We start from the raw sequence: 17,618 nt of genomic DNA on the forward strand, positions 1-17,618 counted from the left end.
CACCAAAAAAGAAAAAAAAGTGAGATTTTGTTTTGTTATTTGTGACGGCGTAGGTCTATGCGAGCAGCTATGGGATGGGAAAAAAAGTAAATGAAATGTCAAGAAATACATGATAATGACTTTTATTGTACATTCAGTATATCAGTAGATAACTTCATACTCTTTCCAAAAAAGAAAAAAGTCGGTATATTATGGACCATTAAACATGGGCAGTTGCTCTGTATATATTATGCAACTGCTCGTGTGTAGCGGTAAGTTATTCACTGATCTACATAATTCATGCGGCGCACGGCGCGTGCGCAATGTTTAATAATTATTGCTGTGAACACAATGAATGTCATCAAAAACATAATCTCACAGATCAAATAATGCCAGCTCGACGCGCAAAATCAGAAAAAATATATTTTTTCTGTCTTGATAATTTGGTAACCTTATAACCTAACCCAATTTCTAAGTATTTTAAACATAAACAGGACAACTACAGACAATGATTTAAATTAACTTTATATTCTTTTGCGAAAATGAATATGAAGGACAGCTTTTTGATAAAGAACACAGTTTTAGAGTGTTAGAGCGCGATTTATACCTACAACCGCTAAATCCTGTCACTGTCCGTATGAAGCAGTGATTCCATCAGCTTACGGTAATAATTTTTGCAACACGGGCGCCAGTCCGAGAAACAGACAGGCATTTGGCCAAACGGACAACATCTCAACCTCTGCTCATTTCTTTTTGCACGGGCACATAAATCTCGACGTAACCCATCACATTTCTCCCTATTTTCTCCTCCCTTTTATTTTCCATTAATTTTTCTTTCGTTCACTTTTTTCTGTCTTCTTTCCCCAATTTTTTTTACCCATCACATTTCTCCCTATTTTCTCTTCCCTTTTATTTTCCATTAATTTTTCTTTCTTTCACTTTTTTCTGTCCTCTTTTCCGCTTCTATTTTTGTTCTCGTCTCACCGCTTTTCCTCATCCCCCAGCCTCCGACGCCCGTGCAGATTCGCAAACAATATCAAGAGTATGTCTACTTGCAAGGGCGGAAATCTCCGAGTCCCCAAAGGTAGGGGGACCAGGGGCTGGAAAATTTGACAAACAAACAAACAAAAAAAAAGGTTTATCACCCCCTAAAGAAGGTCATCTTAACCAAAAGAAATTTGACAAGCAAACAAGCAAAAAAAGGGGGGCATCCCAAAAGTAAGATAGTCTCTTCCAAATGTTTTATTTCGATTTTGAATGAATTTTTTGAACCAAAAATAGTAGGGGATATTTCATAATGTGCCCCCTACTATTTTGAGTGAGGGGTACATGTCCCCCGGCCCTGGGATTTGCGCCCATGTGGGTGGGGGTGTTGCGCCTCCCTATCTCACAATCACAGCGAGTATACACTCTTCCATATGGAAGAGTGTTTACTCTCTGTGATTTCGATCTCACACATATGAAAAAAAATAGAACAGCTAAGCCTTGATCACAGGCCAAAATGCCTAACGATTTCTCCGCGGCATTAACAACTCTCGTAAGGGGCGCTCCATTTATAAATAGAGTTGCATGAACAGCTGTCTATGGCGACAGAATCGTAGGCAGAATTGTTGCCAGAAGCGTGGGAATTAGGCAGAAAATTCAAGAAAAGAACCGGTGAGTACCGATTTAAGAGTAATTATATATTCATTAACGTTTATTGAATCATAAGAATAAAGATTTTTTACGGAAAGAAAGCTTAGTTCTAAGCTAGGGCTGCCCAAATGCGCGTGAGTGGAGTCCCAGTTTCTTAACACGGGTAAGTATTGCGGTGTCGCCTAGAGTGGTTTGAAAGGACACTCGTAAAATTACGTCACTCTCGCGATGAATATTCATTAGATTGTGGTCGTGCGTGTTCAATACAAACTCTCTGCATGCATGCACTCAGTGTGTATTGAACACGCACGACCATGATCTAATGAATATTCATCAGCGAGAGTGACATAATTTTACGAGTATCCTTTCAAACTTGGTTCTTAAGTGCCTACCGGCTTGTGAATAATATCGCGCACCCTCTTTAGGCAAAAGTTGATATCAACGCTGATCCAGAGGCATCTACGTGAAGATCACGAAAAATGCTCTTATTTTATTAAAAAAAACAGCAAAGAGAATTCAACAAATGATCCATATGGTTCGGTAAGTGTCACAGCAAAATTATAATTCTTAGCTACGATGTAAAGTCACAGTTATTTTAGTAAAATAGGTGTGAAAGATTCGCGTGCACCAGGTGCATATGAATCCTTCACACACGAGACGATTTGAAACCATGAGTGTGGCAGTCTATGCGCTCGGACAATAAAGTCCAATAATATGGGAGAGAACACGATCAATCTATGCAGTTTCAGTGACTGCCAACGTTACAGACGGGTGCGTTGCGTAACGTTGGCGAAGAACAATAGGAAACAAGATTGCGGCGTAGCCCACTCACACATTGTACGAGGTAGACAGCTGCAGCCGTCTGTTTCGAGGAGTTTTTAACTTTTTTTTTTTTATTTCTCCTCGTACACAGACGGCTCGCTATCGTGCAGCCACCATTAGGGGACTTGCAATGCAAAATCCCCCCGTCGGGGCTCTTCAATTTTTGTCTTTAATGAATAAAAATTTTGAAAGTTAATGCGACCAAAATGCAAATTAATATTCCCTCTTGGCATTAATTGCCAAAAAACAGAGAAAAATAAAGTTAAAAGGAACAAAAACAGTGACTTACCTTGGCTGTCGCGCAAATTCACTTCCCCGTTTTATCCGATCTTAAGTACATAAACATATGGCCGTTGAGTCCCCTGTACAGATCGCGCTAGAACTTCGGTCTCTGTATTTGGTGAGAGAAGCCAATGGAGTTCAGCTGAACAACCAAAATAACAGAGACTGAAGCTTTTGGTCTAGCTGTTATACTACTTTGCTTATTTTGTGGTAATTCATAAAACCTAGATTATACAGGCCCCAAATCCAGTTTATTTTCTCTTTTCCAGCATATTATACCAGGAGAAAATCACAGAAAAATATGCTGCAGAACAATGTGTAAAAGGGGGAAATAAAAAAAAATTTAGAAGAGTATATTGAAAAAAAGAAAACAAAAATTGTAAAAATGAAAGAAAAAACAAAGAAGAGGAAAAAAAATTTGAGAAAAAAAACAAAGAAAATGTAAGAAAAATGAAGAAGACAAAATTATAAAAAAAATGGGGAAAATTATTATTATTCAGTAGAAACATGTTCTTTAATCAGGCATATTCAATGGGAAGGGGATGAATGGTTTAATCACTGTAAAAAAAATAAAAGAAAAAAATAAGAAAACGGCAAAAGTTATCTGGAAAAAACAGTGAGAAAATTCCTTCCCTATATTTGACAAAATGATGGAAAAAATTCACATTTCATATCAATGAAATGCCTTCCCAAAGTATTTACTTCCTTAAGAGTGGTTTAAGAAGTCATTTATAAACAAGAAACAAAGAAGCTGCCTATTCATTTTTGGCTAGAAGAGACAGCGTCGAAATAAACCAAATATCAACATACATACAAATGCACATGTGGGACTGTGATGTACTCACCTATGTTCTATGTAATTAATGCTTTTGGAAATCAGTCTTTTTGAGTGAAAAGAGAGGTCATAATTCCTCCTTTTAATGCTTGCAAATAATCAGGTTTCAGTACATTTGGACTGTAGAAGGGCATTTCATTGGTGTAAAATGTGACTTTGACGTAGATTTTCGAAGTTCTGGGAAGATTTCTTAGCAGTAACATTTCGTATCGCAGCTCCCTGAGTCTGAATAGTCTGCAAGCGCACGGCTAGCTGCAGTGGTTTCATGCATGCAAAGCTCACCCAGACAGCCAGCACAGCCGGCTGAATAATAGTTACTGTATGCTAGCTGTAGGCCTACATACTGTCATGACTATGCAATCTTTGTGTGTGTGTATTTGTGTGTAGATTAACAAAAAAGGCGCATGACGAATTTTCTTGCAATTTGAACTGTAGAAAGTTGATAAATGCATGCAAAATCAGGAGAAAAATTGCGCTACTTTGAAAATTATTGGTTGCCCGATTCGGACCACCAAAACTTAACATTTTTTCAATAATGGTTGCCCGAGATGATTTTTTGGTGGCCCCGGGCCACCGCTAATGTTGAGCCTTGCATAAACATATGGCCATTGAGTCCCCTGTACAGATCGCGCTAGAACTTCGGTCTCTGTGTTTGGTGAGTGAAGCCAACGGAGTTCAGCTGAACAACCAACATAACAGAGACCGAAGCTTTTGGTCTATGTACGAGGTTAATAGTAGGCCTATATGTTATAATATGCTATAATTTCACAACCTTGATTCAGCTCCTCGGTAATTTTATAACTGTATCTAAATTCTTTGAATGTGCAATCCTTATGATTAATTTACTAATTATGGGCACCAATAAATGAAATACCTTCAAAAACATAATTAAAGATTATCATTGGTGATGATAACACTTATTTTCAATGAATTTAAAAAGATGACTAATTTAAAAAAAAAACTGAAAATAATATACGTGCCTGGAAAGAAACCAGCAGTACAAGCTTTAACGAACGTCAATAATACGTATACGGTATTCCCAAAGTCTATACAATGAAAAGATTGGACACTTCACTGACTTCGCGTAATGCCTTGCGTCGATTTGAGTGTAAAATAGTGTAGGTGCCTAGTCTTTCCCTTGTCGTTTCTTTGATATGAATATAAATCGCGCGCCCTCTTTAGGCGAAAATTGATATCCGCGCTGATCAGTTTTCATCTCCGTAAAATCTTCCCTAAAGATCAAGAAAATATACATGTTTTTTAAAAGAAACTTCAAGGAGAAGTCACGGAAGGATCTAAATGATTCGGTAAGTGTCATAGCAGAATGTGATATATAAAATTATTAGTAATATTTTATGTGGGCAAAAGCCCAGAAAAGTTTAACTGTGTCGTGTGTGTCGCGTGCATACTACTGATATTCCTTCGCACGCGAGATGCTTTGAACCCATGGGTGGGCATAGCCGTACATCGGGCAAGTCTCTTCCGTCTTGTCATTTTTTCTCATTTTTTGGATGAATTCTTGTTTAAAAATAAAATCGATGGCGCAGAAATGTCGGAAATGAAGTTGCATCCCATGTACATGATTTAGGGCTAGATCTTTTAGAAGGAAAATAGAAATCTCGGGCGAAAGTTCCAGGTTTTGGCGGCCTACACGCACGTGTATGGATAGGAATACCTGGCTTCATTGAGAGTAAGCCTACGTCAGTAAATGATTTTTACTCTCAAGAAGCCGCCTGGCTATGGCAGATATAGATGTGCTCTCTATAGCTGCAAGAATTACCACAGATGTCATGAAGACCAATGTAATTTTATTTCATTTTCGCGCACTGTCTGTGCGTATTCAGAGCTGTGCAGCTGCGACTGTGCAAAGTGCGCTTGTATGCACTGACTGCGGGCACTCTCGGCCCAGCGACAGTGTACGTCGGCGAGGTGGAGGAAAATAAATTAAAATTTGAAAATTTCACTCCATGATCATATTATGATCAGTAAAACAAACTATTAATTATTAGAATTATTCATGTTAATCTTTGTGTTTTTCTTGAAATGAAATTAAAAAAATGAAAAGGTTATTTGTCTGCTGCTGTATAGCTTCCCTTTTACATTCTTATTTTGCATCCCCATCTTCCTCAGTCTTCTTTTTCTTCTAGTTTTAATTCTTTTTCTCTTCATCTACCTTTCCTCTCCTTCCAACTCTACTTTTATTTTTTCTTCTCCTTTTTTGTTTCTGCTCCTTTGTCTTCATATTCATTGCTGTCTCCTTTCATCTAGATTAGCAGAAAAAGGCCCAAATGGGTGTGTGTTTCATTGCAAATTCAACTTATCTTATAAGTAGTAATTTGTATAATTTAGAAAAAAGTACTGGTAGTTGATTTGATTTCTAAAAGTTCTGATTGCAGTAATCAATGGAAGATGAAAGAAAATCATGAACTCTGGTTTCCTGGCTAATGTCTGTTGCTACCCACTCTCTATCTGAATTTGGTAATTGAAAAAGATTGTGCCAGTTGCTTTGCCAGAAGGCTACACTCTGCAGAGTCCAATATTTGTTGGTAACAAGAAGCTGCTGGAATCAGCTCACCCCTCCATCAACTTTGCACAATATTGTTTATAAAATCCTCCATCCTCAGCCCAACTGTCTTGCTATATTCAAAATATTCTGTTTGCTCTTTTTCTTTTGCTTTTAGATCAATCCCAAAGAAATAGAGACATTCTCTGACTTCCCTCTGAGTAAAAGAACGCTGTCTGCTCTTGAAGAGGCTGGCTACAAGGTTCCTACTGAGATCCAGAAAGGGGCGATAGGTCTGGCCTTACAGGGCCACGATGTCCTAGGTGCAGCCAAGACCGGTTCTGGCAAGACTTTAGCATTCCTGATTCCAGTGAGTATCATTTCCTTTCAATATTTGGGTTTAAAATTTAGGACAGATGTCCTGTATTTCTATTGATGCCCACAATCAAAGTGTTGATTATTATGGCAAAGTTGAAGATGTTAACAGAGCTGACAACAATTGCCTAGATGTAAAACCAAAACAAAGTTTTGCTATTTCCACACAAGAAAAGCAAATTTTGACAAGTTTATGTTGATCAGGAGGTCAAAACGTACAAACTGAGATACTGTCGCCCTTATAAGTCTAGGAGATAAGAAAGTTGTTGCTAAAAGAAAGCCTTGATGTGTATTGCGTATAATGTTTCACAGAAGCACTTTCAATCTGTCTTGGCAAATATTTATTTATGCTGAGTGGTGATATGGCATTTTTTTCCGGCATTGACCTACTACAACTGGACATTCAACAAGAGCGTTTTATGGCCACCACCTGTTTCCACCTGTTAAAATGGCTGTCACTGAGTTAACTTTCTCTTTTTACGACGAGCGCCCGGGGCGATTGTTTACTCAATCCCTTCTCAGCCTATGATAGTCACAGCTCAATCTCTGGCCCTCTTTCGACCAGATACGGTCATGTAAGTTTGATCGCTACGATCAGAGAAAGTCCCTGCCTTACCTATAATGCAATGCGCAGAATAATTTTTAACGTCTTTTCGCACATTTCTCTGTTGAATGTTTACTGCTTTTTTGCTGTAGATATACTGATCTGCACTCTGATTTCAATGCATTTTGTGAGCGGTTGTTAGCGATGTATGTAAAAAATATGTTTACTGGTATGCATGCCTGTTTTCTTGTTTCTGCGATCATTTTAATAGCGCTAACGTTCGCTGCTGTGTGTTGCTTTGATAAAGTTAACAAACAACATTGCAATGTGTAGGAGCAGCATACAATTGATTTCTGCGGTCCATCAGTGACAGCGTGTTTTACGACCGGCTTGATGGGCGTCAGCTGCCAGTGCTGTGTTTATAAAAGGATTAGCCATAACTGTCTTAGGCCCAAAGGAGGGGATTCGTTGAATGTCAAGTTGTAGTAGGTCCTTGGTTCCGGTAACAATTGATCCGGGCTTTAAAGATATAGGCCCGTATTCTGAGGTCTGGTTTAACTCAGACCATGGTCTAACTCTGTGCTAAAATTATGGGAAGCCAAAAGTGACAAAATTTTTATTAAATTGTATGTTTCTTATTTTTTACTGTGCTCTTTTCTGATTCATCGATGGTGAAGACAATCATCTATTTATACTTCCTAGACAATTATGAATGATTTGAGAGCCAAATGAGCTGAGTATGATATCTTTACTATTAGTGATTTATGTAGCAATTGGCTTTCCATACTTAAACCACAACTTTAAACCTGAGTTTAAGTTAAACCCGACTTCAGAATACGGGCCATAGGGGTTAGGGTTGCAATAGGGTTTTGTGTTAGGTTTAAGATGGGGTATAGTGTTAAACGCAAGATTTAAGTTGGTTCCATTTTTGTGTGGAATTTAGAGCAGAGCAACTGTCGCCAGAGCAAATGTCATTGAACCATGCAGAGTAGTGTCCTGTAAAGAGCAATTCAAGTTTACACTTGAATAGCTACAATTTCTTGTTGATGTGATGTACTTGAATAGCTACAATTTCTTGTTGATGTGATGTAATGGCACCCTGCTGCATATAAAGAAGTCATGCATATACAGTGTACAGGGAAGCTTGTTGTCAGATAGTCATGAGATGTTTTGTTAAATGCTGCATGCTTATACATGACATACTCCATTATGAAGCTATGCAACTTTACATACAAAATGAGGAATTCCCAATTTTATTACAATAATTCTGCCATGTAAAACACAAGTTTCATACAAACAGCCCATTCTTTATTATTTTCAACTTTTTATATTTTTCATCAAATGTCAGTGCCATAATCATTGCTGTGATTCTAGGTGAATTCATAGCCTGATCAACATTTGAATTTGCTTTTTAGTATTATCATATTGTCATTATTTGAAACACAGATATTGGAGTGTCTCTACCGGAACTCCTGGTCCGTACCCGATGGTCTTGGGGCTCTTGTCATCTCGCCTACGAGGGAGCTAGCTTATCAGACGTTTGAAGTACTGTGTAAAGTAGGATCAAAGCATGACTTCTCCGCTGGGCTCATCATCGGAGGAAAGGTATGCATTTGAGTTTGCCAAACATAAACACCATGGGTTTTGTGGTTAATCGGATCAATCGCAAATCTTTGTAAGACGGGGGGGGGCCCTGGTCCTTTTCCAAGCAATTATTAACACTGTCCCACGTGTGCTTTTCTGTGTTGGTGATCTTCAATGTGGTCATTTTTCAGCTGAGCTTCCATGGTTTCACACAATAATGTTGTAAATAAACCAGATCTAGATCCACTGTGATAGGTTGAAAATCAATCTTGATCTTTAAACAAGTCTTTCTCATAAAATCATTGTGTGCTGCGACTTCTTTCTTCAATAGCTTTAAAATGCACACTGAACCAGCTGTGTTCTCTCTTACAACTGTTATACATCACTACTATCCATCACACAGATTCCTGTTTTTAGTCCTGTGAATTTGTATTCTTGTTTATGTTACCTCATGGATAAACTTGACATTCAATTTCCATCTGAGATTGTTGTGATTTATTTACCAAAGATATTATTGTTTTGTGTTTTATTTGATGTAGGACTTGAAGACTGAGATGGAGAGGATCCCGAAGACCAATATTGTTGTGTGTACTCCAGGGAGACTCCTACAACACATGGATGAGACGGCCTGCTTTGAGAGCCTAAATCTGAAGATGCTAGGTGAGAAAGGGGAAAAATGTGGTAAAGATGATGATGATGAGGGGATGGAAGACCATGGATGGCTTTGATTCTTGTGCAGCACATTTTTCTTTTTTTTTTTGGCCAAGTATTGAAAGGGTACCTGATAAGATCTTCTTGCGACGGAGAAAGGCAATTTTATTGTGAGCCCTATTGCCCTTTGCTCAAATTCTCCTGAGAATGAAAAGTTTGCTTGCATTGTGTACAAACCAGCCAAATCAGATGAAGTCAACTACAGATGATGATTATTATTAACTAGTAGTATTGCTATCATTAGCATTGACATAATTATCTTTACTATAGTAGTAGTAGTAGTATTAGTAGTAGTAGTAGTAGTAGTAGTAGTATTAGTAGTAGTAGTAATAGTTGTAGTAGAAGTAGTAGTAGTAGTAGTAGTAGTAGTAGTAGTAGTAGTAGTAGTAGTAGAAGTAGTAGTAGTAGTAGCAGTAGCAGCAGTAGTAGCAATAGAAGCAGAAGTTGTAGTAGGAGTAGTAATAGTAGTAGTAGTAGTAGTAGTAGTAGTAGTAGTAGTAGTATCACTGTTAGTGTTGTTGATTATTGTTATCATCAGCAGCAGCATTTATATTCATTCACTAAATGACAAAGAAACATTCATAGAAATCTATGGACACAAAACTAGATCTTGTAAGAAAGTTACATGGATATTAGGGGTAAAAAAATCATAACTATAACCCAATGGCCCTTCCAATTTGTTTGACTATACAGGAATAAAAGAAGTAAAATGGTGAAGAAATTAGAAATCAGATTACAAATTAACTTTGATCCTCTTTTTCAATTTTTACTTTCAGTCCTTGATGAAGCAGATCGTATTCTCGACCTTGGTTTTCAGAAGACAATGGACGCCATCTTGGATCATCTTCCATCTGAACGACAGACTTTACTCTTCTCTGCAACCCAAACCAAGTAAGTCCTTGGAATTTACATGAATTGAAGCTTCTCCACATACTCATGGCTGCAACATATGCACAATATAGTAAATTACCCTTTTTTACCAAGGAATTAAAAATATAACCTTTTTGATACAACATAATAATTCCATTTAGCTTATTCTGGGAAGTTTATCTGACTGTTATTCTTTGGCATATAATCAAGAGGAATAGGTAGGTTCGGCAAGACTTAAAGGGGGGGGGGGGAAGGGAGGTTACGTAATTCATATTTCCTAGGAGGTAATGGTAACACATCACTGTATTGTTTAGATTTTGCTCGGGGGAGTGGTCTCTATTTTTTAAACCTGCGAATGAAATTTTGCATTTGATACATGCTCAGTTTCTCTATTTTATGTGTGAAAAATCTCTTCATGCTCTGAATGATAAAGGTGCACAGACTCAAGCTTTCAAACCACTGTTAAAAGCAACAATGAACAAACTTTATTCAAACACCAGCAAAGGTCACAGTTATATTGAAATCATTTGTAAAGTTAATCTGCTTTTATCTAGCATTGAATACATTTGAACAACGCCAAAGTGAATTTACAGATACTGTATATTTTACCCCAGTCATTGGATTCATCGTCGTTCCACATGTAAAATGCACCGTCTCCACTCCCTAGGGAGCATTCTGGCACCCTCCTTGGACCTTCTTGATGCACAGGGTATTATTATCCTTCTTGTATATATCGCATGTTGTTTTCAGATCGGTACGTGACCTGGCAAGACTCAGCCTTCTAGAACCCAAGTATGTTGCTGTCCATGAACATCATACTCACAGTACACCGGTTCAGCTAGATCAGGTATGGAAATGGAATAATAATGATATTTAATTCAGTTCTTGTATAGTGCATATTATGTACCAGTAACATCTCCTGGCACTTCCAAAGTGACTCTGATATTATTACTCCAGCTTTAGACCAGCAAGCCTTTCACAGTGCACAAGCATTTTAAAGAATTAATTCCTGCCAGGTACCCATTTACCTCACCTGGGATGAGACTGAGAGCAGCACAATGTAGATCATTTTCTTAACTGAAGGGAGATAAAACATGGCTGGGATCTGAACCTGTGACCCTGTGTTTCAAAGCCTTGAGACTAATCCACTAGGCCACAACATTCTGCAGTGTGTATACCCCAGGGAGGAAATTGAGAACAGGCCCCTGTGTTGTTTCTGTGGTTTACAGGGGTCCGTTGCAGAAAGAGTTGCATTTAAACGCAAGTCAAAAACCCAATCGCAAGTCCCAAATGCGTGCTGTTGATTGGTTGAAAATCAAGTTGCGCATGATTTTTAGAGTTGCGGTTGATTGCAACTCTTTCTGCAACAGGCCCCAGATATTTATCCTTATGGTTTGTTTTACCTTCTGTATCCTTCCAGTCAGTGTCACTCACTCTTGCTTTATCATGTGATATCACTGTGTTATCTTCCAATAGAACTGGGCCCTGTCTTACAAAACGTTATGATTGATCAATCTCAACTGTATGGAAATCCATCCATACCATATTTTTTTCTACAGGAAAATGATGAATGTATGAATATACATCATATCTAGAAAACATTTTGAACAAATTTTCATTTTAGATGTTGAGGTTGGTCGTCCATAGTTGTTGTTGATCAGACCAATCGCAACTCTTTGTTAGTTGTGCTCCTGATTTCAGCTTAAATTTTGACCATTGTTTATTTTCCTTTTATATATATCAACTCTTCCTTCCTCCATAAATTAATTTTTTAAAATCAAGTTTAAGGAGAGGATGTCATGAGATAATTTCTTGCCGCTTATGAGATGCTCTTTATTCTACTCTCCCTGACCCTCTTCTAAAGGAAATTTCATATTTGTGTGCTATATATTCAGATAGTATTATTCTGAAGGTTTTTTTTTTGTCTTTTTCTTAATTTTCTTGTAATTATCCTTGTCATCATCTTTGATTTTATCATCTCAGTTATTCTGTTTCTTTTCATTACAAATGCAGAGTTACATTGTATGTGAGTTGGAGCAGAAGCTGGATGTCTTGTATTCTTTCCTCAAAGCCCACTTAAAACAGAAGATTTTGGTCTTCATGTCCAGTTGCAAGCAGGTACTGTTTGAATACATCCTCCATCTTCATTTATTTATTATTTATATTATTATTATTATTTATTTTTTATTTATTAATTTTTTTTTCTTGGTGGGGGGGGGTATTTTGATGAATATTTAGAATAAAGAATAATGACAAAATTTATCCTTATTACAGAGGTACCAAGTGGTATGGTTTTTCCATATTTAGTACTGAAAAAGGAGAAGAATACTGATGGTTTCATGCAAAATACTGATTTTTTTAAGTTCCAGCTGAAAAAAAGGATTTCCTCACCAAAATACTGATTTTCAGCTTTTGTAATTCTGAAATGTTCTTGTTCAGAGGTTGGCAGCTCTGTTATTATGGACCCCTCCCCCTTCCATTAAAAAATGTAAGTATGAAAAAAAATGTTTTTATTTGAAAAAGTAGGTGTTTTATTTCTTTGCAAAAATAGACTTAATATCCTATAAATCAAATGTTATGATATGTTCCTTGTAGAGTCACATTGGAAAAAAGGAATTCAGACAATTTATTTGGTTAACTTGATATGAAATGTACAAATATATCAAGTCACATAGCCACACTTGGCAACCTGCAGGTAAATCATGAAAAATCATTTATTTTAGGCATTACACATTGTCCCCCTCTTTTTTTTTAGAATCACCCATTGATCGTACATGATAATATAGCTAAATCTAAGACAATTTGTCATCGGCGCCCCTCTATTATAAATGTTGTGATATGCCACCGGTTCACCATGTGGTCGGTCTTCAAAAGGACGCACTGTTAGGATGGGAGAATGAAGGGAACCCTTTCAATTCCTACTCAGTCTCTTCCATTTTTATTTCTCACTAGCTTCATTCCAACATTCAAACAGTCCTTTCCAGGACTAATAACTACACAATGAAACGTATAAATGGGTTGCATTATCCCTGTTGAATTGTCTTCTGTTTTTTTTTTTTGCTCTAGGTCAAGTACGTGTTTGAGGTCCTTGTTAAGTTGAACCCCGGTATCACGGTGATGGGGCTATATGGTTCCATGCATCAGCTACGGAGGGTAGCGGTGTACGAGGAGTTCTGCGTCAGAGATTCAGCCGTACTCCTAGCCACTGACATAGCTGCTAGAGGATTAGGTAATGCCTATTATAGATAACAATCCAAAATGCAAGAGCTCCGTCCATTGTATTTTGCCCAAGTCTTAAAACATGTCTCGGACATTTCCTGTTTTACGTCTTGAACATTATGTCAGGGGAGCTTTTCATCAATATTCCTGTCCGAGAAGTTGACAACATCTGACAACTATCCTTGATTTTGATTGGCCGAGTATCTAAGTGTCCATGGTAACAGTTCGACAAAAACAGGACTTTTTGAATAAAAACGTCTGACGAAGCCTTTTCATGAGTGCTCCCCTGATAAGAGGATTACAGTAGTTTATGAAAATATGGGGGGGAATTTAATGAATGAAAGAAATATGAAAATATAAATGAGAGGCAGCTCGAGCTAAAGCCGGGTTAATAATAATAACAACGCGCCTCGGAATAGAATATTTCTAGATAGATGGCGCTATATAAATGCCTATTATTATTATGAATGAAAACACAACAGATTCCTTCATGATTTCGTTGATTTAGTATCTGACAAAGGAACGCTCTTCTGATGACTAATCATATCCATATAACCTTAGACTTTCCTGCAGTGAACTGGGTCGTTCAGTTAGACTGCCCGGAGGATTCCAGTACCTACATACACCGAGTGGGCCGGACGGCCAGGTACGAGAAGGATGGCGAGGCTCTCCTCGTTCTCCTTCCATCGGAAGAGGATGCTATGGTGGCTGAGATGGAGAAAAGGAAAATTCCTGTTGAGAAAATTGAGTGAGTGTCAGCTGAACTCTGGAATAGATTCTCTTTTGAGATATATACAGTGCGTATCAAAAAAAGTTTACACTTTGAAAAAGCCCTGGGAATTAAAAAATATACATGTGGATAATGTTTCCACATATAATCTTGGGTTTGGGTCTCATCTATCCAATGAAAGTAAAAATTATGTCAGAATGTTACACTTGAGTGAACACTGTCCATTTTTGTAAAGCTTGCTGAAATCTGTTTGCGCAGAAATGCTAGTTTTCATGCTGTGTCGAGGGGAAAGGGTTAAATCAAACTTACCCTGCAAAACATTTCTCATACATTTCCCTTGCACTTTTAGTCATCTGAAATAAAATGGATACATTCAAGCATTTTGTAACAAGTTTGCCACCCAAATTGAAATTTCAACACTTAGTAAGCACAACCTTACCATTTTTGTGCCAGCTGGATCTGAGGACATAACTTAATCTGAACAAAAGTTTATATCAGATATCTCCAACATTTTTTATCATTGAATGTGGGTTTACACTTCATTTTTCATTTAGTACTTGTTTCTCCACACTTTCCCCCAAGCTTGGCAATGATTAACAAAATGAAAATCAGGCTAAAGCCATTCCATGTAAATCACAGCTCAGTGTAAAGCAAATATCGTCATTATGGCCTCGGTGTATGGGGGAGTGGGGTGGGGCAAAATGCACTCTTCGAAGTGTTTTGGGCAAGGAAACGAATCAAAAAAGGTAAGAGATATCTTCATTTCAATTTTACTAGCTAAATTCCACGTGTTCTTCATTATTAAGGTCTACTTTTATTCGCATAACTATTTCAAAGTACTGCGCAAATCATTTTTCACTAACTTTTAAAAAGTAAGTGGTGCTCACTCAAGCGGAAATATTTTTCGACAGTTATATTCTCATTTGCTTAAATGGATCTGTACCAATGTTAAAATGTGGAGAAATATTTAAGATATTACAAATGTATAATTTTACAGGATTTTTTCAAAGTGTAAACTTTTTTTTGATACGCACTGTATAGATGTTGCTATACAAATGCCTTGTATTACTATTATTATTATTATTACTGGCGTACACCACAGTGACCAGGCATTATCTTTAGATGATAAAAATAATAATGATAATTATTCTTGCTTATATAGCGCTTAATACTTACTTTGTCAGAAGTCTCTAAGTGCTCTATGGTATATGCAGCATAATTACCCTGGCTTTAGCAGTGCGGCTGTTACGCGCGCTGCGTTTCAAGGAATAAATTCCTGCCAGGTACCCATTTACCTCACCTGGGTTGAGTGCAGCACATTGTGGATCAATTTCTTGCTGAAGGAAATTACGCCATGGTTGGGATTCGAACCCACGACCCTCTGTTTCAGAGTCCGTTGACTAATCCTCTGGGCCACAACGCTCCTCAGATACATGCAATGTATGTGTCCTTTTTCATACAGAGTCAATCCAAACAAGAAGTTTGCTATAGAGAAAAAACTTCAGTCTTTCTGCGCACAGAGTGTAGACCTCAAGCAATCAGCTCAGAGGGCCTTCATTGCTTATCTCAAATCAGTCTACCTTATGAAGAACAAGGATATCTTTAATGTTCATGTGCTTTCTCTTGACAACTTTGCAAGGTTAGTGATTCAAGTAGTTTTTACATTGACTTTAGATAATTGAAGAAGAAAAATGGTCACCTCAAAGTAATAGAGTTGATAAATTGATTTTCGTGCTATGGACTATGGTTAGCAAGATGATGCAAATTTAGATTGAAAAGTTAAATGTTTATATCAATAGTGATTGATGAGATATTGAAGAAAATATTAAAAATGATAGAAAAATGAAATGTTCCTGTATGGATTGCAATTATTGTCAGTATTGAATCATCAATTAGAGATAATCATAAAACTTTGTAATTTGAAAATAATAGGTACTATTTTCCAGTTAAATATGAAAAAGAAAAATCTTTCAGGAATTAATCCTAGATTTTAAGTAACAGTTTTTCTTTTTATTCCAGTTTTTATGAAGTGGTTTCTTATTAAAGTTTAAAGTATATTTTCAGTTCTTTAAAGGGTAAATATTACACCTTCACATCTCAGTACCAATTCGAAGCACAGGAATCAAAGCTCTTGATTTTATTAAAATGTCACTGCCTTTCATCATTTCTCTTTTATATAATGACAGGTCTCTTGGTTTAGCAGTGGCCCCGAGGGTGAGATTCATCCAGAATGCGGAGAAGAGAAAACAAGAGCAAAGCAAGAAATCAAACAAAAACCAACAGAGAATATCAGAAACCACATCATCCAAAACTACCTCAGAGTCAAACCCAAATGAAAGAACTTTACAGGAGGACTCACAAAAAGAGGATATCAGAAGAGATGAAAGGAGAAAAGGAAGGACTGAAGATGAAAGTGATGAATCGGAAGAAGAGGACGAGTCGGATGATGAGGAGGCCCCGGGAGCAGGAAGGGATGGAGAAGGAGGAGATGGTTTCCATGACGATGCTGATGAGGAGGATGACTTGCTAGTTAAGAAAGACATCGATGCCAAACAGGTATGACATGGATTTATATCTATCGTTTCTTGGTCCTGTAAAGCCCAGCGCATACAGCACGATCCGTTGTGATCCAATGTTAAAACAATTGTGTTAGCATTTGATATGAACTTCTAACATTTACAAACTTCAAGTTGAATTAAGAAGACGATTCCAAATATTGAGATATTTACATTTATAGCAACCTTACAACCCCCCAAACACTAAGAGGTGATTGGACCCCCCACTTTCTTTTTTCAAAATAGTGAATTTGAACGATATATCCCTACCCATTTTCCCTGAGTTTGCCCCTGCAATGCTTACCGAGACAGCGTTCTTTGACTGTGACGTCACGGGGGGGGGGGGGGGTATTCGGTCCCGGTGTAGTGAACAAAGCAGTGCCGTTTTGTGAAACTATGCACGTACGCCTTCATATTTACTTTTGTGTCAAAACTTCATTCATCGCTATTGATTTTATGTGAATGATATTGAAAGGAAGTAATAATTATCTAAAGACATATAGTCAATAATATTTCCCTACATTGTTAAAACTGTTCTTCTTTGTAGCGATTTTAGACGATTTTAATGCCTTGTTTTTTTTCGGGACTGTGTACGTGGCGAAACAAGTCATAATGGAATAAACTGCAGTTGAAGTTGTATCTGCGAGCGGGAGAAATTGCAAAGAGGAAATGATTAAAAGTATATTTATGGTCGTACCATTATTCCAAATATGTAAATTCCCTCAGAATGATACCATAGACCCTAAAGGAATAATTCCAAGGCGAATAATATGAAATTTGATCGAGATCTTCTCACCAGTTGTTAACGTAGCAGACGTGTTATGACATATTTAATCGCGTGTGATTCGGCTCTAGCAAAAAACACAGTTGGTTGCGGAATTGCTTTGTGGCGACAGGCCGCCCGCTCCTGCGCAGCTAGCTGTCGAGCTAACTTACCGCATACTTTTCTTGCTGTCTTCAACTCACTTGCGAAT

The 17,618-nt window shown here is 37.5% G+C and overlaps 1 protein-coding gene across 1 annotated transcript in view; it reads left to right on the forward strand.

The window, feature by feature from the left end:
* Positions 1-17,618, forward strand: part of LOC121412971 (probable ATP-dependent RNA helicase DDX10) — a 60,117-nt gene that overhangs the window by 32,574 nt on the left and 9,925 nt on the right. Inside the window, exons 2-11 of the mRNA XM_041605734.1 lie at positions 6,235-6,426; positions 8,422-8,580; positions 9,099-9,219; positions 10,047-10,161; positions 10,891-10,987; positions 12,154-12,258; positions 13,207-13,369; positions 13,921-14,107; positions 15,552-15,728; positions 16,276-16,645. Of these exons, the coding sequence (XP_041461668.1) occupies positions 6,235-6,426; positions 8,422-8,580; positions 9,099-9,219; positions 10,047-10,161; positions 10,891-10,987; positions 12,154-12,258; positions 13,207-13,369; positions 13,921-14,107; positions 15,552-15,728; positions 16,276-16,645 (1,686 nt within the window). The remainder of the gene's footprint in view (positions 1-6,234; positions 6,427-8,421; positions 8,581-9,098; positions 9,220-10,046; positions 10,162-10,890; positions 10,988-12,153; positions 12,259-13,206; positions 13,370-13,920; positions 14,108-15,551; positions 15,729-16,275; positions 16,646-17,618) is intronic.

Source organism: Lytechinus variegatus, chromosome 4 (genome assembly GCF_018143015.1).
Source record: "Lytechinus variegatus isolate NC3 chromosome 4, Lvar_3.0, whole genome shotgun sequence".
Taxonomy (NCBI): domain Eukaryota; kingdom Metazoa; phylum Echinodermata; class Echinoidea; order Temnopleuroida; family Toxopneustidae; genus Lytechinus; species Lytechinus variegatus.